We start from the raw sequence: 22,585 nt of genomic DNA on the forward strand, positions 1-22,585 counted from the left end.
GTCTGGGAATTTAAAGAATTTTGCATAGAATTGGTGGTAGGCATCCTGGTTATTGTTCATGGTCAAGGGAAAGCTTTTGAAGTTTTGCCATTAAGTATACTGTGATACCCTTGGTCAAATAGGGAACTCCCTTCGGTTCATATTTGGCTAAGAATATCTATTGAGTTCTGAACATATGCTTTAAAAAAAATTTTTTTAGAAAGATTATATTTATTTTAGAGAGAGAGAGAGAGAGAGAAAGGGGGGTGTGTGTGGAGAGCGAGGCATCAACTTGTAGAAGTTGCTTCTTATATGTGCCTTGACTGGGCAAGGCCAGGGTTTTGAACTAGTAACCTCAGTATTCTTGGTTGTTGCTTTTCATCCACTGGCCACCACAGGGTAATTCTTTAATTATTGATGTGGTAAATTGCATTTTGTATTTACAACTGAATTTTTTCTTGGACTTTCTGTATATGTGTTTATAACTAAGATTTATTTCTTCTCTCACCCTTGGCTGATTTTGTTATCAAGGTTACAATAGTTTCAGAAATAAATTGGGGAGTAGGCCTTCTTTTTTGTTCTCTGGAAGGGTTTGTGAAAGATTGTTTTTAAATCATAAAAAGCCAATGAAGCACGCCATCTGGCCCTAGAGTTTTGAGAAAAATACTTTTGTTTACTGATTCAGTTTCTTTATTGGTTGTAAGATTATTCAACTTAGTGTTTCTATTTAAGTTACTGTTTTCTAAGAATTTCTGTACATTATAAGTTTTATTTGCGTAAACTGAATAATACCCTTATTATCTTTCTGAAGTCTGCTTCATCAGTTAGATATCCTATTTTTATTCTTGGTATTGCTTATTCCTCTTATTTTTTTCTTGTCAGCAACACCAGCTATCTTACTAGTATTTTCAAAAGAACCAACTTTTGTCTTTGCTAATCTTCTCTTTTGTGTATTTTCTATAACACTAATTTCTTTTCTTCTATTTATTCCTATCCATGTGCTTTTCTTTTGCTGTTATTTCTCTTTCATAAGATAGATGCTTAGTTTGTATATTTTTCAACCTTTCCACTTTAATAGTATCATTAAAAATTACTATAAATTTTTCTTTACTGTTTTATATATCTAATAAATTTTGGTATGATGTATATTTTCCCCTTTCTTTTTTTAAAATTAATTTTAATGGGATGACATTGATAATTCAGGGTACATATGTTCAGAGAAAACATCTCCAGGTTATTTTGACATTTGATTATGCTGCATTCCCATCACCCAAAGTACAATTGTCTTCCATCACCTTCTAACTGGATTTCTTTGTGCTCCTCCCCTCCCCCAACCCCCTCCCTCTCCTCTCCTCTCCCCCACCCTGTAATCCCCCCACACTTGTCCATGTCTCTGAGTCTCATTTTTATGTCCCACCTATGTATGGAATCATATAGTTCTTAGTTTTTTCTGATTTACTTATTTCGCTCAGTATAATGTTATCAAGGTTCATCCATGTTGTTGTAAATGATCCTATGTCATCATTTCTTATGGCTGAGTAGTATTCCGTAGTATATATGTACCAAAGCTTTTTAATCCACTCGTCCTCTGACGGACACTTGGGCTGTTTCCAGATCTTCGCTACCTTGAACAATGCTGCCATGAACATGGGGGTGCATTTCTTCTTTTGAAACAGTGCTATGGTGTTCTTGGGGTATATTCCTAAAAGTGGGATAGCTGGGTCAAAAGGCAGTTCCATTTTTAATTTTTTGAAGAATCTCCATACTGTTTTCCACAGAGGCTGCACCAGTCTGTATTCCCACCAGCAGTGCAGGAGGGTTCCCTTTTCTCCACATCCTTGCCAGCACTTATTCTGTGTTGTTTCGTTGTTGAGCGCCATTCTGACTGGTGTGAGGTGATATCTCATTGTGGTTTTAATTTGCATTTCTCTAATGATTAGTGATGTTGAGCATTTTTTCATATGCCTATTGACCATCTATCTGTATGTCCTCTTTGGAGAAGTGTCTATTCATTTATTTCGCCCATTTTTTGATTGGATTGTCTTCCTGGTGTTGAGTTTTACAAGTTCTTTATAAATTTTGGTTATGAACCCCTTATCAGACATATTGTCAAATACATTCTCCCATTGTGTAGTTTGTCTTTTTATTCTGTTCTTACTGTCTTTAGCTGCGCAAAAGCTTTTTATTTTGATATAGTCCCATTTGTTTATCCTGTTATTTCACATGCTTGTGGAGATAAATCGGTAAATATATTGCTGCAAGAGATGTCAGAGAGCTTACTGCCTATGTTTTCTTCTAAGATGCTTATGGTTTCACGGCTTACATTTAAGTCTTTTATCCATTTTGAGTTTATTTTTGTGAATGGTGTAAGTTGATGGTCTAGTTTCATTTTTTTGCAGTAGCTGTCCAATTTTCCCAACACCATTTGTTGAAGAGGCTGTCTTTACTCCATTGTATGCTCTTACCTCCTTTGTCAAATATCAGTTGTCCATAAAGGTGTGGGTTTATTTCTGGATTCTCTGTTCTGTTCCATTGATCTATATGCCTTTTCTTATGCCAGTAGCAGGCTGTTTTGAGTACAGTGGCCTTGTAGTATAACTTGATATCCGGAAGTGTGATACTTCCCACTTTATTCTTCCTTTTCAAGATTGCTGAGGCTATTTGTGTTCTTTTTTGGTTCTATATAAATTTTTGGAATATGTGTTCTATATCTTTGAAGTAAGTCATTGGTATTTTAATCGGTATTGCATTGAATTTATAAATTGCTTTGGGTAATACAGACATTTTAATGATGTTTATTCTTCCTATCCATGAGCACGGTATATGCTTCCACTTGTTTGTATCTTCCTTGATTTCTTTTATCAATGTTTTATAATTTTCCAAGTACAAGTCTTTAATCTCTCTGGTTAAATTTACTCCTAGGTACTTTATTATTTTGGTTGCAATGGTGAAGGGAGGATTGTTTCCTTAATTTCTCTTTCTGACAGTTCATTGTGTGTATAAAAATGCCTCTGATTTCTGAGTATTAATTTTATATCCTGCCACCTTGCTGAATTCATTTATCAGGTCCGGTAGTTTTTTGACTGAGACTTTAGGGTTTTCTATATACAGTATCATATCATCTGCAAATAATGATAGCTTTACTTCTTCTTTTCCAATTTGGGTGCCTTTTCTTTTTCTTGTCTGATTGCTGTGGCTAGGACTTCCAGAACTATTTTGAATAAGAGTGGTGAAAGGGGGCATCCCTGTCTTGTTCCTGACCTTAAGGGGATTGCTTTTAATATTTGCCCATTGAATATTATTTTCCCCTTTCTTGTGTGTATATCAGTTTGGATTACAGTTAGTTATAGTATAACTTTTAAATTGCTGTTGCCTCAATATGAGGAAAAGAATAAACATGTTTACTTAGTTGTGAACTACTTAAGCAGACTATTTATCCTTTTTTATGTATGGTTGTTTTTCTTTATGAGTTCCTTGTTCTGTATTAGCAAAGTTAGCTCTTTGTTTGTAATATGAGTAGCAAATATTTTTTCCCAGTTATTGTTTTTTTCATTGACACTTTTACTGGTTATTTTTATTTTACTTTCAGCACATAGAACAGTGCCTGGCTTACAGTATATACCCACCACATATTTATTGAAGAAATAAATAATTCAGTGGTGCTTGTTTTCCAAACAGAAGTTATTCATTTTTTTTTTTATTATTTATTGTTCTTAGGGAGGGAGAAATGGAGAGAAAGAAAGAGACAGGAACATTGGTCTGTTCCTGTATGTGCCCTGACTGGTGATTGAACGTTACAACCTCTGTGCTTTGGGGCAATGCTCTAACCAAATGAGCCATCTGACTAGGGCCAAAAGTTATTTTTTATTTATTTATTTATTTTTGGTTTTTTAGAAGATTTTATTGATTTGGAGAGAAGGGAAAGAGACCAAGAGAGTGAGAGGAAGAGAGAGGAGGGGTCGCCTTTTCTGTGTGCCCTGATCAGGAATTGAACCTTGGACTCCACATACTGAGTTGACATTCTACAATTGAACCATTTGGCCAGTGCCCAAATGTTATTTTTTTTTTAATGTTTATGTTCTTGAATATTCTCTCATGACTTCTAGATTTTGAATCATGTTAGGGTGGTCTTGTTTATGCTGAGGTTACATAGGAATTGTTTTTCTTTTTTAATCTGTTTTTACACTTAAATATTTAGTCTTATTGTAATTTATCCTATCTGGCTGATTGTCAACTCATTTCTCTATAAAATGTTAACTATTTTCTAATTATAGAAGATTAATTAGAAATTTTATACTTTAAAAAGGTTATAAAAGATAAGACAGGCTGTAGTTAAAAGACTATGTGATGTCATAGGATTTAAAAATATCAAGTTTTCTTGAAAAATTAACTAATAGAATTACTTTATTGACCTGAGGGAACAGGTGACTTTTGGGAAGATAATATTTCCCTTACCATAAAGAAATTAATGATATATATTTGTCATGCTTTTTGTTCCTTTCCTTCCCCATAAATTCTAATTTTGTGTTGTCCACTAGCCACCTTTGGCTGCTGAGCACTTGAAAATGTGGTAAGTGTGAATATAGATCAGACTTTGAAGATGAAGTATAAACAAAAAAAGAATGTGAACTATTCCTTCATATTTTTCCCCCTGTTTTCACAACTACACAAGGAAAGTTTGTATTCAAGTTCTTTGGTCACTTTTTTTTTTTTTAGAGAGTGACAGACAAAAACACAGACAGGAAGGGAGAGAGATGAAAAGCATCAATTCTTTGTTGCAGCTCCTTAGTTGTTCATTGATTGCTTTCTCATATGTGCCTTGACCAGGGGGCTCCAGCAGAGAGAGTGATCCCTTGCTCAAGCCAGTGACCTTGGACTCAAGCCAGTGACCCTGGGCTTTGTGCCAGCAACCTTTGGGCTCAAGCCAGTCACCATAGGGTCATATCTATGATCTTATGCTCAAGCTGCAACACTGTGCTCAAGCTGGTGAGCCCACACTCAAGCCAGATGAGAGCAAGCTTAAGTTGGTGACCTTGGGTTTTGAACCTGGGTCCTCTGCATCCCAGGCTGACACTCTATCCACTGTGCCACTGCCTGGTCAGGCCTTTAGTCACATATTTAATGAAATTTTCATTCCTGCACAATCATCACAGCAAAAACTAATTAAAATCGCCTGACCAGGTGGTGGCGCAGTGGATAGAGAGTCGGACTGGGATGCAGAGGACCCAGGTTCGAGACCACGAGGTTGCCAGCTTGAGCGCGGGCTCATCTGATTTAAGCAAAAGCTCACCAGCTTGGACCCAAGATTGCTGGCTGGAGCAAAGGGTTACTCGGTCTGCTGAAGGCCCGCGGTCAAGGCACATATGAGAAAGCAATCAATGAACAACTAAGGTGTTGCAATGCGCAAGGAAAAACTAATGATTGATGCTTCTCATCTCTCCGTTCCTGTCTGTCTGTCCCTGTCCTATCCCTCTCTCTGACTCTCTGTCTCTGTAAAAAAAAAAACACCAACAAACTAATTAAAATAATCACCTAGACATTAAAACAAACCCAACTTCATAAATATTTAAATAAATCAAACAAATTGTTGTTACAGACTCCAGAGATTAGGCTGATCATAATTCCTTGCCTTTTCATATTTTTTGTTAATTACCTATTGAAATTATAATAAATTTGGATATATTGGATGAAATAGAGTATATTAAAATTAATCTTTTTTTATTACTATAATTATTTTAAAAATTTCAGATGTGCCTTGCATTTTGTTTCTGTTGAACAGTGCTGCTCTAACTTAATCTCATCTAACACCTTAGACAGTCTTCCATTTTGTTTTTTTATAAATTTTTATAGTACCTAACCCCAAAGTACTTGGTTTCTTTTGTCAGATAAATTTTTCCCCTTCATGAATCTGAAGAGGTAGGAGAATGTAATCTTATCTACTGGAGGTTTTCCTTTTAGCACAGATAGGGCACCTGTCTCCTATTTTTAGTTTTCTGTTGCCATGTCCCATCTAGTTTTTAAAGATAGTATTCTCTCACCACTTGTTTATATTAAACTCAGCCATGTGATTTTTCAGTTTTAGTTGAATTATTAATAAATGAACTCTTTGAATATGTTTTCTGTTTCAGAATTTGACCTTTTTGTTAAAGGAATGGTGTCTTAAATTCTCTAGTCATTGATGCATTCATTCATCGACTATAGTAGGTTTGAGAGTAGAGGATGAATACAATAAGAATTCATGTCCTCAAAGAAATTAAAAATTTGCTATTCATCTGGTGATAAAAAATTAACTGAGAAATTGATACATCTTATAACTAAATAGCAGTATTAATAACTACTTCATGATAGAATTAAAAGAAACAACAAAATTTATTGGTGCAGGTGGAAATAACCCTAAGATTAAGGAAGAAAGTTGGGCCTGACCAGGCAGTGGTGCAGTGAATAGAGCATTGGCCTGGATGCTGAGAACCCAAGTTCAAAACCCCAAAGTCTCCAGCGTGAGCGTGGGCTCATTTGGCTTGAGTGCAGGATCACCATCTTGAGTGGGGGTTGCTGGCTTTAGTGTGGGATCATAGACATGACCCCATGTTCACTGGCTTGAGCCCAAAGGTTGCTGGCTTGAAAACCAAGATTATTGGTTTGAGCAAAGGGTCACTGGCTCAGCTGGAGCCCTGTGGTTAAGTTACATATGAGAAAGCAATCAATGAACAACTAAGGCACTACATCTAGGAGTTGCTGTTTCTCAACTCTCTCCCTTCTTGTCTCTCACTCTTGCTAAAAAGAAAAAAAAGGGGGAATAAAGTTGGTATTTATAATGCATAAGATATGTTTAGACAGTGATTCCAGATAAATGTTAATGTAAAAATATATTACAGCAAATTAGAACAACCTAGATCGGAGTCCTGATTTCAGCACTAGCTACTTCGAGCTTGGGCACATTATATAATTTATGTGCTTAAGTTTTATTCATTTGTATATTAGAGATAAAATAGCTACTTAATAGAATTTGTGAGGATTAAATTAATATATTGCTTAAAAGAATGTTTGGCATATGGTATACTTGCTATAGTTTTGACAAACACTCCCATGGTTATTATCTTCTTAATTTTATTTTAATGATGGCAAATACTCAATTCCAAGGAGGTTCCATAATTTATTTTTCTTTCATTTTAGAGGACAAGTATTTGTATTGTTCAACTCAAGTCATTATTTCTCCATTTTCTTGTATTTTTCCAAAGTTAGAAGCAGGGAGGCAGACAGACTTCCACAGGCGCCCAACCGGGATCCACCTAGCATGTCCACCAAGGGGCGATGCTCTGCCCATCTGGGTTGTTGCTCCTTTGTGGCAGGAGCCATTCTAGTGCCTGAGGCAGAAGCCATAGAGCCATCCTCAGCCCCCGGGCCAACTTTTGCTCCAATGGAGCCTTGGCTGCAGGAGGGGAAGAGAGAGATAGAGAGGAAGGAGAGGGGGGAAGGGTGGAGAAGCAGATGGGCGCTTCTCCTGTGTGCCCTGATTGGGAATCAAACCCAGGACTTCCACACGCCGGGCCGACGCTCTACCACTGAGCCAACTGGCCAGGGCTCTCCATTTTCTTAAGTATCTCATATTTTAAGATAGAAAAGCATTTACATGGATAGCAGGGCTGGCTTGCTTTATTTATTTATTTTTTCTGAGATTTAAATTTAAATTCTAAGTGAATGTCTACCACAGAAGAAGCCAAGAGCTTTTAAACTAATTCTTTGGGTTTGCAAATGGTATTCAAAGGTTTGATTCAGTAGTTTAATTGCCTTCTTTTGAAGAATTTTAAAGTAGCTATGGCCCTGTGATCATCACTAGGTTACTTTATTGTGGGAAATTTTTGGCAGATGGTATACAATCATCATTCAAAAACTAGTTATATTGTCTTTTCTAGTTTGAATTAGAATACTAGCATTGACGTTTTCATTTTGAATTAGCATGTAGGAAATTATTTCCTGCTAAATATTTATCAAATGAAGTTTAATTTTTCAGAATTAATGGAGCATGTCAATACAGCAGCCCAGGAAAATAGTTAAAGCACAGGGTTACTTTTGGACAGTCTTTTTTTTTTTTTTTTTCCAGAGACAGAGAGTCAGAGAGAGGGATAGATAGGGACAGACAGACAGGAACGGAGAGAGATGAGAAGCATCAATTATCAGTTTTCGTTGCGACACCTTAGTTGTTCATTGATTGCTTTCTCATATGTGCCTTGACCGTGAGGCTACAGCACACCGAGTAACTCCTTGCTCAAGCCAGCGACCTTGGGTCCAAGCTGGTGAGCTTTGCTCAAACCAGATGAGCCTGTGCTCAAGCTGGCAACCTTGGGGTCTTGAACCTGGGTCCTCCACATCCCAGTTTGATGCTCTATCCACTGTACCACTGCCTGGTCAGGCTGGACAGTCTTTTAAGTCTTTTATTACCATTTGAGTATACATGCATGATAATCTTTGGAAAACTAAAATATGGTAATTTAGCTACTAATAAGGTCACAGTCACTGAGTTGAATTTACTTTAGCATATATATATATTGCTTTGGGTTGGTACTAGAGCAAGGAAGTGAATTGATATGATAAAAACCACATTTACTGTTAAAATATATCTTAAATTATTAATTTTATATCTTTCTCAGTAAATGAGACATTAATTTGAAATATTTGTAATAAGTGTGTTTTCCATTGAATAAATTGAATCTCAAACTCCCTTAAAATAAATCCATTCCCTCTTTCAGAACAATGTCATATCATTACTAAATATGGTGGCCAGGAAAATATTTAAAATAACAAATTGTCATTATACTCACAGTTCAGTATCTTGATCTCTTTGTAAAATGCTGTTTTACTCTTACCCATCTGATTTTGTGAAAAATAGGCTGTGTTGTGGTGTTCAATAACAGGTAGTTTATACTTATTTCTCCCACCATCTCTCCATACTCTTGTGTGATCTGAAATCCCTTTTTTAGGACTGTATATTAGTCCTATTCCCTCCTGTTAACACATATGTTCATTAAATTAAGTTCCATATTTATTAAGCAAGGTAGTTTTAAATGTAGGGAAGAAAAACATGTGCAAAGTAGGCCCCTGCGCTTAAGAAGCTTATTTTAGTCTGTTAGGTGGACATACAGCTTACAGATCCTATGTTAAAAAAGATAGTTCTGGTTATCATGACAGAAAGTAATTTTAAGCCAGTTTAAGCAAAGAATGGGTTTTATTGGCTCACATAAATGAAAAGACTGGCTTTGGATATGAGTTGGATCTGGATGATTAATGAAATCCAGGATCTGTCTCATTTATCTTTGCTCTCTTCTGGTCAAGTGCTGGCCATGGTAGTCACAGCAGTGCCAAGCTTCCGTCCCAACAGTTTAGCAATCTCAATGATAAGCTTCCTTTACAGATAGTTTCAGAAGTCCTGGGGCTAACTCTGATTGGCTAGACTTGGATTCTTTGGAGTGGTTAGGGGATGGGGAGAAGTATTGTCCAGCCCTATTCAAATTAGGTGGAATAAAAAGGAGATAAGTAGTTTCCAGAAACAAAGTTACAGATTCTACTACCATAAGAAAGGATGGGCCCTGGCCGGTTGGCTCAGTGGTAGAGCATCAGCCTGGCATGCAGGAGTCCAGGGTTCGATTCCTGGCCAGGGCACACAGGAGAAGCGCCCATCTGCTTCTCCACCCCTCCCCCTCTCCTTCCTCTCTGTCTCTCTCTTCCCCTCCTGCAGCCAAGGCTCCATTGGAGCAAAGTTGGCCCGGGCGCTGAGGATGGCTCCATGGCCTCTGCCTCAGGCGCTAGGATGGCTCTGGTTACAACAGAGCAGCGCCCCAGATGGGCAGAGCATCGCCTCCTGATGGGCGTGCCAGGTGGATCCTGGTGGGGCGCATGCGGGAGTCTGTCTGACTGCCTCCCTGTTTCCAACTTCAGAAAAATACAAAAAAAAAAAAAAAGAAAGAAAGAAAGGATGGCAAGCAGGCAAAAACAGCATAAAGTCTACAAAATACTAAAGATAAGAATTTTTAGTTGAGTGAAAGATAAATTCTGATAGTAGCTGTTTTAAGAAAAGCTTCAGACAAAAAAGCTTTATTTGAATTGTGTCCTGAAGGAAAAGTAGATTTTTTCCCCCAAGGCAGAATGAGTAAAGAAAGGACTTTCTAGATCACTTATTTAAGAAGTTTGGCTGTGAAAAGAGAATATTGAAATGGAAGCAACTATAGTCTAAAGGAGAATGTTGAGAAGTCCCCCCTCAATATAGAGAAAACTTGAACATTTTTATGGCAGAGGAACAGAAAAGCAAGTAAAGGAGAATTGATAATGCAAAGGAAGCAATTTTTATAAAGAAATAGGGGACCTCAGTGGGATTAAGAATATAAGTGGAGGGGGCAGCTTTCAGAAAAAGGGAACTGTTCATTCTCTGAGGACAAATAAAGGAAGGTGGTGGTTGGTGTGGTGGTGGCTGTATTGGTTAAAACAAATTCACTGTTAAATAGGTAAGTAGCTTCAGTTTTGTGTTCTAAAAGCAAAAACAAACCATTCCATAATGATTTTGTGGGTTAGCAATTTGTCTTGAACTCAGGCTGGGTGTTTTTTGTTTGTTTGTTTGTTTTTGCTAGTCATGCCTTGGAACACTTTTGGGTGTGGTCATTTGGTTTATGGATGGGTGGTCCAAGAGGGTGGTTTCGTGCATGTGTTTGGTGGTGCATGGGCCTTTCTCTTGTTGTATGCTCTCAATCTCTGAGTGTTCACATGGCAGTGCCTGCACTCAAGAAAGGAAGAGCTGAAGCAGCCAGGCCTTTTATGACTTTGACTTAGAACTTTCAAACGGTCACTTCTTTCATATTGTCAAAGAAAGTCACAAAGCCAACTCAGATGAATTAAAGAAATAGACCCCACCTTCTTATGGGAGGAGCAGCAAAGTCATATTGCAAAGCAGGGTATATACTGGAATGGGAGGAATTTGTGCCTATTTCCCCTGCACCCAACATTTTATTGTAAAAATTTTCAGTAATACAGCTAGTTGAAACAATTTCAAAGTGAATACACATATACCTACCACCTAGATTCTACTAACATTTTTCTATACTACTCTTTTTATATATTTATCCATCTAATCATCCCTCTATTTATTCCTCAATTCATCTTATCTTTGATGCATTTTAAAATAAATTGTAGATACCGGTACTTTCCTCTAATTACTTTTGTATATTTAGCAAGAGTCAATTATTTGTGTAGTTTTTCTTTTGATAAAACATACAATGAAATGTACAAATTTTGAATGTACATGTATCTAGTTTTGTTCTCTACCACAGAAGGGGAAAATTTGGAATAGCTTTTCAGTGATATGCCTCAAAGTCAATGATAATTTTCTAAAAGAATTGCAAAGGATGTCTTGAATACCTCTTTCTTCATGTCCTCATCCCTAATCACTATTTATTCATTTAGTATTATCTCAACATTTAGGATTTTCATTTGTGTTATATTAATTTGACTTGACTTTGAGTGTTTTCCTTACGTTCTTTCATTAAGCATTTATTAGGTGTATACTGTAGATGAGCACTGTGCTAGAAAAAGGATGTAAACAGAAGCTCTCTTTCTAAGCCTTCAAATTTGGTGTATTTCAAACCAGATAGATCAGTAATAGGTGCATTTATTTAGTGCTACTCAAGGCCAATGGTAAACACTTTTAGTTGCATTGTTTCATTTAATCCTTATAATTTAAGAGATACTGTGTGTTTGTGTGAAAGTGGGGGTGGGACAGACAGACAGGAAGGGAGGGAGATGAGAAGCATCAACTGGTAGTTGCAGCACTTTAGTTGTTCATTGATTGCTTTCTCATATGTGCCTTGACTGGGGGGGGGGTGCTTCAGCTGAGTCAGTGACCCCTTGTTCAAGCCAGCAGCCTTGGGCTTCAAGCCAGCTACCCTTTGGGTTAAACCCAGCAACCATGGGATCATGTTGATGAGCCCATGCTCAAGCCAGGTGAGCCCACGCTCAAGACGGAGACCTTGGGGTTTTGAACTTGGAACCTCAGGGTCCCAGGTGGATGCTTTATCGACTGTGCCGCCACTGATCAAGCAAGAGATACTTATTCATTTTAGAAGTTAAGAGATGGCCCTGGCTGGTTGACTCAGTGGTAGAGAGAGAGAAGGGAAAGGGAGAGAAACATCAATTTGTTGTTTCACTTATCTATGGATTCATTGGTTGACTCTTGTATGTGCCCTGACCGGGGACTGAACCTATAACCTTTGTGTATTGGAAAGGTGCTCTAACCAACTTGAGCTATCTGGCCAGAGTATGTATGTATGTATGTATGTATGTATGTATGTATGTATTTATGTGACACAGACAGAGAGAGGGACAGACAGACAGGAAGGGAGAGAGATGAGAAGCATCAGTTTGTCTTTGTGGCACCTTAGTTGTTTGTTTATTGATTGCTTTCTCATATGTGCCTTGACTGAGAGACTACAGCAGAGCAAATGACCCCTTGCTGGTGACCTTGGGCCCAAGCTGATGAGCTGTGCTCAAACCAGATAAGCCCATGCTCAAGCCAGCGACCTTGGGGTTTTGAACCTGGGTCCTCTGAGTCCCAGTCCAATGCTCTGTCCACCTCGCCACTGCCTGGTCAAGTGAGAAGTATAAATTTTTAAAAACTGATCTATGAAAAAGTTTAATAAGCTGTCTTCTAGTCTATAAATAAATATTTTAGCAATTTAGAAAGGATAAATTTTGGCCCTGGCTGGATAGCTTGATTGGTTGGAGTGTCGCTCCAATATGCAAATATTGTGGGTTTGATCCCCAGTCAGAGCACATATAGGAAAAGATCAATGTTTCTGTCTCTCTTTCTCCCCCTTTCTCTCTAAAATCAATAAAGAAATTTAAAAAATAAAACAGTGAATTTTAGTGTTATAACTATTGATTTTTTTTTTTTTTTTTTTTTTTTTTTTGTATTTTTCTGAAGCTGGAAACGAGGAGAGACAGTCAGACAGACTCCCGCATGCGCCCGACCGGGATCCACCCGGCACGCCCACCAGGGGGTGATGCTCTGCCCACCAGGGGACGATGCTCTGCCCCTCCAGGGCTTCGCTCTGTTGCGACCAGAGCCACTCTAGCGCCTGGGGCAGAGGCCAAGGAGCCATCCCCAGCACCCGGGCCATCTTTGCTCCAATGGAGCCTCGGCTGTGGGAGGGGAAGAGAGAGACAGAGAGGAAGGAGAGGGGGGAGGGGTGGAGAAGCAGATGGGCGCTTCTCCTGTGTGCCCTGGCCGGGAATCGAACCCGGGACTTCTGCACGCCAGGCCGACGCTCTACCACTGAGCCAACTGGCCAGGGCCACTATTGATTTTAACTGAAGATAATCAGAATAGAAGTGTGTGATCATAACTGGGACAAATTCAATTAATTTTTCGTATGATATTTTGATAGACTATTTGATTTTATTGACTTAGTATTGAGTACTTTTATTGTTATTTGGCTTTTGAGCAGTTTAACAAATTGCAAAAGATTGCTTGACCAGGCGGTGGCGCAGTGGATAGAGCGTCGGACTGGGATGCGGAAGACCCAGGTTCGAGACCCCAAGGTCGCCAGCTTGAGCACGAGCTCATCTGGGTTGAGCAAAAAAAAATGCTCACCAGCTCGGACCTAAGGCCCCTGAGCAAGGGGTCACTCAGTCTGCTGAAGGCCCACGGTCAAGGCACATATGAGAAAGCAATTAATGAACAAGTAAGGTGTCGCAAGGAGAAACTGATGATTGATGCTTCTCATCTCTCTCTATTCCTGTCTGTCCCTATCTGTCCCTCTCTCTGACTCTCTCTCTGTCCCTGTAAAAACAAACAAACAAATTGCAAAAGATTGAAACTCTTTTTGACTTGCTATTTGCATAACAGTAAACCCTGTTGGAACTCTTGCAAATAGTGACTAGCATTTACCATTTCATGCCAGAAGTGCAACTGGTTAATGGTAGCCATTGTGACACTGAAATGAAAGCTTTTGAATTTATTTATTCTGGCTTTCCTGGTAGGTCAGAGAATGGGGTAGTCATGCATGTCTAAACATCTGCCTTAACCCAACAGTGAGTGTGTAAGATATCTTAAAAGTGTTCCTTTACCCACATATCCCCCAGCTGTTCATTTTATTTTATTCAGTAGTGTGTAAGTGGCTTTAAATCTTAACTGAATTATATGAGGTAGGTTAAAAACAAAATAAATTTGTATTTAAAAATAATCTTGCCTGACCTGTGGTGGCGCAGTGGATAAAGTGTGGACCTGGAAATGCTGAGGTCGCCGGTTCGAAACCCTGGGCTTGCCTGGTCAAGGCACATATGGGAGTTGATGCTTCCTGCTCCTCCCCCCCTTCTCTCTCTGTCTCTCTCTCCTCTCTCTCCCTCTCTGTCTCTCTCTCTCCCTCTCTCTCTCTCCTCTCTAAAATGAAGAAATAAAAATAAAAATAAAAAAAATTAAAAATAAAAAAATCTAATTAAATGTTAATGTTTATTTTTGTGTATAGGTCTTGCTATTGGGAGCTACAAGAAACAAGTAGGGGAAGGTTGGTCTTTTAAATGGACATGGCTCAGGTATCCAGCGACAATGGATTTAAGCAGTGTTCATCTTCACATCTGGAACCAACAAGAACAAAAGATGTGGACAAAGAAGAAGCATTACAGATGGAAGCAGAGGCTTTAGCAAAACTGCAAAAAGGTAGACAAATAACTGATAATCAGAGAGGCTTTGAATTGTCGAACAGCACCAGACAAAAAGCACAAGTTTTTAACAAACAGGATTATGATCTCATGGTGTTTCCTGAATCAGATACTCAAAAGAGAGCAGTGGATATTGATGTAGAGAAGCTCACGCCAGCTGAACTGGAGAAACTATTGCTAGATGACAGTTTCGAGACAAGGAGAACACCTGTATTGCCAGTTACTCCTGTTCTGAGCCCTTCATTTTCGGCACAACTGTATCTTAGACCTGCTATTCAGAGAGGACAGTGGCCAACTGGTTTATCTGGGCCTTCTGCGTATACTTTACCTTCTATTTATCAGTCAACTTACAGTAGCAAACAGACTGCATTCCAGAATGGCTTTAATCCAAGAATGCCTACTTTTCCCTCCACAGAACCTATATATTTAAGTCTTCCAGGACAGTCTCCATATTTTTCATATCCTTTGATGTCCGCCACACCGTTTCATCCCCAAGGAAACTTACCTATCTATCGTCCAGTAGTCAGTCCTGACATGGCAAAGCTGTTTGACAAAATAGCTAGTACATCAGCATTTTTAAAAAATGGGAAAGCAAGGACTGATTTGGAAATAAATTCAAAAACTACAATCAGCAACCTACAGGTATCTCCAAAGTCTGAAGGTATCAGTAAATTCGACTGGTTAGACTTGGATCCTCTAAGTAAGCCTAAGGTGGACAATGTGGAGGTATTAGATTATGAAGAAGAGAAAAATGTTCCACGTTTGCTAGCAGAGGATCCTTGGGATGCTGTTCTTCTTGAAGAGAGATCACCAGCAAGTTGTCACCTTGAAAGAAAGGTGAATGGAAAATCTCTTTCTGGGACAATGGTAACAAGAAGCCAGTCTTTAAATATTCGAACAGCTCAGCTTGCAAAAGTCCAGGGCCAGATATCTCAGGTATAGTTTTTCTGTTTGTTTCTTTGTTTGTTTTTAGAAATTTCTCAAACTTAGTAGTAACATAGAATTCATATTTGTCTTCATAATTTATTAGGTAAAAAATATTTTTCATTTTGAATTTTGTTTTCTTTGCTCTTAAGTGTGCTGTGACTCTTAGATTGTATGGTAAAGGATTAAATGTGTTTAGGCCAATTGAAAAATTGTTATCTTTTCAAGGATTACAAATAAAAAAAACCTCGAATCAAGAATCTATCACTGGTAGGCATTTTAGATAATTTATCTGTCCCTCCATATCTTCTCCTTATATATGCTCCTAGTTTTTATATTGTTATATTGTTCCTCATTATATTTTGTTGTTTTTAACTAAGAATGGAGCGGGGGAGGGAGACAGCAGGAGAGCGGTTTAAAGGACTCTAACCTATATGGATAAAAGCAAGGAATGAAACAGTAGTCTGTAATGGTCTCGCTATCTGGAAAAATTAGTTAAAGATGGCTGGGGAAGGATGTCTTTCTTCAGAAGAGAGGCAGCAGGGTTTAGACTTTTCTGTTCAAAATACAGTATACCTAATTGCTGATTTGTATTTTGCTTTTATAACATCTGTAGATCCTGAGAATGTTAAGCCTCAGTCTCACCTTTTTTTTCTTTCTTTTTTTTTTTTTTAAGAGAGAGGAGGGGAGATAGGCAGACTCCCACACAAGCGCCCAACTGGGATCCACCCCCAAACACCTATTCCCCCCACCCCTTCTAGGGCTGCTCATAACCGAGCTATTTTGAGGTGGAGAATCTACGGAGCCATTCTCAGCGCCCTGGGCGACAGCGCTTGAATCAAGCTGTGGGAGGGGAGAGAGATAGAGATAGAGATAGAGAGAGAGAGAGAGAGAGAGAGAGAGAGAGAGAGAAAGAAGGGAGGGAGAGAGTGGGAGAAGTAGATGGTTGTCTCTCCTGAGTGCCCTGACCAGAATCAAACCCGGGACTTCTACACTCTCTACTACTGAGCCAACCAGACAGGGCCCTCAGTCTCACCCTAATGTAAATTATATTGTTCAGTGCCTAGCTTCTCTCTTTCTCTCTTTTTTTTCTTTTGTCACTTGGGTAATTCTTTTTTTTAATTTTATGAGAAAATACCATACCATTTAGTGCAGGGGTCTCCAAACTTTTTACACAGGGGGCCAGTTCACTGTCCCTCAGACCATTGGAGGGCTGCCAAATACAGTGGTCCTCTCACTGACCACCAATGAAAGAGGTGCCACTTCCAGAAGTGCAGTGAGGGCTGGATAAATGGCCTCAGGGGGCCGCAGTTTGGGGACGCCTGATTTAGTGCCTAGCTTCTCTTTCGGCACTGGGAATCAGCTAGCATTTAGGGAAGGAGAAGTGAATTTTGCATGATTTGGATGGGTTTATGTTGAATTGTTGACTTTAAAAAGCCATTGTGGTTGTCTAGGGGAGAGAGAAGCAGGTATTAGAAGGCATAGAAGAAAAAATGAGGATATTTTGATTGTCCAGAATCATAACAATTGTAATGGTTTCTAAATGTATTTTGATTACAGCTCATGCTAAGAGACACATTATTAAGTTCTCTTAAGTTTTTCAATACTATTTACAAATTTAGTAACAATCTCTGAATACCTTTTAATTAAAAAAATAAGTTAATTACATGTTTAAATTGAATCATAAATATAATGTCAGATTTTCTCTTAATAGTCCATGTCTTGTTATGGTTTTGGTTTTATTTTTATAAAATAACAATCATTTCTGGAAGTATTTGAAGGGAAAGGGGGAAACTCGAAGCCAAGAATCATTTTTTTTAAGAAGTGGGGGAGGGATATCCCTAGGAGTGGAATTGCTAGTAATTCTTGTGTTGCTTTTTGAGGAACCCCCAAACTGTTTTCCGTAGTAGCTACACAATTTTATATTCCCACCAGCACTGTCTGAGAGTTCCAGGGTCTCTAAATCCTTGCTAATACTGGTTATTTCTCAAATTTTGGATTATAGCCATTCTAATGGACATGAAGTGATGTTTCATGTGTTTTTTATTTGTATATCTCTGGTGACTAATAATGTTGAGTATCTTTTTTTTTTTAATGTTCATTTTATTGATTTTTAGTGAGAGAGGAAGAGAGAAAGGGAGAGAGAAATAGGAACACTGATCTGCTCTTGCATGTGCCCTGACTGGAATCAAACTGGCAACCTCTGCACTTTAGGGGGATGAACCAACTGAGCTATCTAGCCTGGGCTCCCCCCCCCCCCCTCCCGTAAAGTTTCTTTTTATGTGCTTATTGGCCATGTGGTTATCCTTTTTTGGAGATATATCTATTTAAGTCATTTGCCCATTTTAAAAATTGGATTGTTCGTAGCAGTTTTATTCCTTAACGTGGAGACAACTCAGATATCCACCAGCAGATAAATGAGTAGACAAAAGTGATGTGTTCATACATTGGGATATTATTCACCCATAGAAGGAATGAATCCTGATACATGCACAACCTGGATGAACCTTGAAAACCTAAGTGAGGGCAGCCAAACACAAAAAGATCACGTATTGTTTGATTCAATTTATATATGTCCAGAAAAGGCAAATCCATAGAGAAAGAAAGCAGATTAGTGTTTACCGGGAGGTGGGGGGGTGGGATGAAGGAGGGAATGGGGTACAAGATTGCTTAATTAGGTACAGTATTTTTTTTTGGTGGGAGCGTGATGAAAATGTTCTGAAATTAAAACATTTCAGTGTTCTAACCATAGTGTTAATGGCCACAAACACTTGTAAATGTACTGAAAACCAGTGAGTTGTACATTTTAAAATGGTTAAAATGGCAAAAGTTATGTTCTGTGACTTTTGTCTAAGTTAAAAAAAAAAGGAAGGCCCTGGTCCCCTGTTCCTCCCATTCTACTCAGGACAGGTCACTAGTGGATTCATCTTTGGGCCAGTGTTCCAAAAGAGGGATTCCTCCCCAACTGTGGATCTCCTTTTTACAGGTTAAGCATAAGAGTATAGTGTCTGACACCATGCAGTCTGGATTAGAGAAAAATGCTATTTATAGTGGTTCAGGAAGGGCCACCTGGAGATCTTGGAACTAATGGGAAGGTTAGTCTCTGTTATCAGAGGAAAGAAAGCCTCTGTCCTGTCAGGTAGGAGGCAGAGCCCCTTATTGTCCTGACAACCCATAATTAGCATCCAGGTCACTTGCAAATAATTCTGCTCTTCGCCTCACACCTCTGTATGTATGCATTGTAGTGTAGCTGCAACACATAAATTATCTTGAATTTAATAAAATATTTGTAGATGTCTAGTTTATTATCTCTGTATCTTAAATTCTAACTTTTCCAGTATTGGAAAGTCATTTATCCACTAAGAGAAACATTGTTTAGGTGAGCTGAGATGACCATTCCAAGTGAACTGTGGTTATCATCTTAGACAAGTAAAGGTTTCTGGGTTGACTGGAATTATTTACTGTTCCATGAAACAAGAATGGAACTCAGAACCTACATACTTTTTATCTATGCTGTAGATGTTCACACTGAACTCTCTCTCTCTCTTTTTTATATAGTCACTGAGACAGAGAGTTGCTAAGAATCATATGAGGCCAGAGAAACCTATTTTATAGTTGACAAAACTGAGATGAAAAGAAGTTAAGGAATTTAATTTTTCATGTAATAATGGTATTGTGTTTAGTTAAATGAGCTCTTTTTAAATTTTACTGATTTTAGAGAGAAACGTCGATTTATTGTTCACTTATTTATTCATTCATTGGTTGATTCTTGTATGTGCCCTGACTGGGGATCAAACCTGCAACCTTGATGTATTGGGACAGTGATCTAACCAAGTGAACTGTCTGAGCAGGGCCAAATGAGCTCTTATAGTTTAAAGATGTGTATACTGAAGAATTTACAAATGAAATATAATAAATTATAGCCTTAATAAAAGCATGAGGAGCTAGGAAAAGGGTCCTTATATTATTCTCACTGCTTTTTTGTATGCTGAAAATTTCCATAGTAATAAGTTAGAGGTTAAGGGAAGGGCCACGGAATATTTGTAAGAAGAAAAGGTACTATGCAAACCATGCAACTCTAAGCCCCCCCTCCCCCAACTCTAGTGATAGAACATGATATTTTGGAAGAGATAAGTTCTGTTTTAGGCGGTATTCAAACATGGGTCAAATAATCAGCTTCCTAGACTCAGCATATGTCACAGTGTTCTGCAGAGGAGTTTAGGCCTACTCAATTCTGATTTTGTGTGTGTTTAGGGATGGGAGTGGGGGAAGAAGTACAGTGTGAAATTTGAGGGAGAAAGATAACTTTTTCAAAAATTTAGCCAACCTGTTCCCTTGAACTGGCATTTGAAATCATATCTCAGGAACCTATGAATTTGGGAATGTTACAAGACAAATAGCAAAATGTAAAACAGAGTTCCATGGGAACAATTTTTTTAAATATAATTTAAAATTTTTATTTAAATGAGAACAATTTCTTTGCAACTTAAAACCCTAGCATAGGTTGCTAATGCTTGTGCTCCAAAACTCTTTCTTTTCCTGCTGCCCTCTGGTCACTTCTAGTTTCATTCAGGTTTCCTCCCCCCTTTCCTTTGGTAGAGGAGGGCTGTGATACCCGCGTACATCCCTTTGTTGTGTCCCCACTTATATTTTTTCTGATTATTTTTAGTATATATTTGTCACAGTACCATCTTGACATTTTTCTTATTTATGGTGTTTTTTTTTATTATTATTTTTTTAATTCATTTTAGAGAGGAGAGAGAAAGGGAGAGAGAGAGACAGAGAGAGGGGAGAGAGAGAAAGAGAGAGAGAGAGAAGGTGGGGAGGAGCTGGAAGCATCAACTCCCATATGTGCCTTGACCAGGCAAGCCCAGGGTTTCGAACCGGCGACCTTAGCATTTCCAGGTTGACGCTTTATCCACTGTGCCACCACAGGAAAGCGTCTTACAGGATAAATGAGGATAGGTAGTAGAAAGAAGTTCCCTAGCAAGATCTGGGAAATCAGATCACATAGGAGTTGCAGAGCGAGAACTGCTAGTTTCTCAGACTCTAAAAATTACCGTACTTCCTCATGCATAAGGTGCACCCTTTTTTGAAAAATTTGGGGTCTGAAAACTGGATGTGTCTTTCAAATGTCAGATGGAACTGAGGATGAGGCAGTATATGAAGACACAGTGATTTGTCATCAGATACAGGTGAAGATAAACTAATGGATGGGAGTTTATTTTGTTTGTTTTAGATTTTATTTACTTTTAGAGAAAGAGAAGAGAGAGAGAGAGAGAGTGTAAAGAGATAGAACAGGAAAAGGAGCAGGAAGCATCAACTCCCATATGTGCCTTGACCAGGCAAGCCCAGGGTTTCAAACCAGTGACCTCAGCATTCCAGGTCTGTGCTTTATCCACTGCGCCACCACAGGTCAGGCGGATGGGAGTTTTGACAGTGATGAGGAGTTGTATGAACTTTATGATGAATAATACGAGTTCAATAACTTTATGTAATTTTTTTTTTCTTTTCAAATTTCGGGCCCCAAAATTAAGGTGCGTCTTATACATGGGGAAATATGGTAACTAGGCTTCTCAGCAAGATCAGTTTTACCAGAAACATGTTCTTATATTTTATTTAAGTATAGGGGGAGGGGTCAAGAAGTAAGCCAGTTGGTTATGAGAGACATCAGTCAAATCAGGTAAACAAAAATATTGTGATTTGATCAGCTGGTCAGTCAGAGATTGGAGCTAGATTATTACATCAGCAGCTTTACTAAATGGCACAGTGTCTGAAGTTTAGGTGACTAATTTAAGCTTATCAGTGTCTCAGAGGAGTCAACTGCAGCATGGCTGAAGAGCTGTATTGTTAATCATTTCATTATACAGCTAGTGCTCGACTCACAACCACGATTGGTTCCGACAGACCGGTTGACACGATTTAGTCGTAAGTTGAGTAGTCTATATGTACAGTACTTGTGAAATGATGTTATAAAAATCTCTAAGTCATATTCTATCATAATTTTCTCATTATTGTTATATATCATAATTTTCTTTGTTCATTTTATGCCATTTGTATCATCTCTACACCATTTTGTTTCTTATTTTTACATTCGTCAGGTTTAAGTAAAACACTGCATTACCAGTACAACTGGTTTAATATTTGCAAAGACAATTTCCTCTTGGTAGACATCTTGGGAGGGGTTTGATGAAAAATATCTAAGACACAAAACACAAATTGCCGTACCGAGTCTGGGATAACAGTTGAAATTGTGCACTCAGAGATGGTAGTGCTGCCGGAAGCTGGTCCTCACTGTCATACGCCCAGCTGGGCAATGCTTACGCTGCCAAATGCGGAGCAGTCTTGGCTAGCGATTGTGGTCATAAAGTCGAATGGTCATAAGTTGCATAGGTTGTAAGTCGATCAATATTTGTACTCTGCTCCATTAAAACCCCATCTAATTATGTTTGAGCATCATATTCTAAGAGGGGTGTGTGGTAAATGAGAGTATGTCTTGAAAAGACTATACAGTGTTTGGAATCTATAAGCTATGTCATATACGGAACTGTTGTAAAGATTGGAGATAGTTTGCCTGGAGAATATTAATTGAAGATAAGTCACTTCTGGATCTGAGTTTCTTCATCTATGAAGTAGAGTTGGTTAGAGGATGATATCTCAGATCCCTTTCAGTAATAATATATATTTAAAGTTTGAAAAGTTGCCATGTAAAAAAGGAAGTAGAGATTTTCTTCTTTTTGAAGTTCTGTATTTTGGATATGGTTTTTCAAACCAATTCAGGGAGCAGAATACCTGAATATTACAGAATTCTCATAAAAAATGAAATGGTGATATACTAAATTTTTCCATATATTAAATACATTACTTTATTAATGTACATTGTGCTACATTAATTAGCAAGCATTGTGTGCCAGATTTATTCACCCCTTGGTTAAGAGAGAGAGAAAAGCATCAATTCATTGTTATACTTACTTGTGTACTC

The 22,585-nt window shown here is 38.3% G+C and overlaps 1 protein-coding gene across 1 annotated transcript in view; it reads left to right on the forward strand.

The window, feature by feature from the left end:
• Window positions 1–22,585, forward strand: part of LOC136392699 (phosphatidylinositol 4-phosphate 3-kinase C2 domain-containing subunit alpha-like) — an 85,047-nt gene that overhangs the window by 11,504 nt on the left and 50,958 nt on the right. Inside the window, 1 exon segment of the mRNA XM_066365152.1 lies at window positions 14,487–15,615. Within this exon segment, the coding sequence (XP_066221249.1) occupies window positions 14,539–15,615 (1,077 nt within the window). The 5' untranslated portion in view covers window positions 14,487–14,538.

This window comes from Saccopteryx leptura, chromosome 1 (assembly GCF_036850995.1).
Source record: "Saccopteryx leptura isolate mSacLep1 chromosome 1, mSacLep1_pri_phased_curated, whole genome shotgun sequence".
In the NCBI taxonomy this organism is placed as follows: domain Eukaryota; kingdom Metazoa; phylum Chordata; class Mammalia; order Chiroptera; family Emballonuridae; genus Saccopteryx; species Saccopteryx leptura.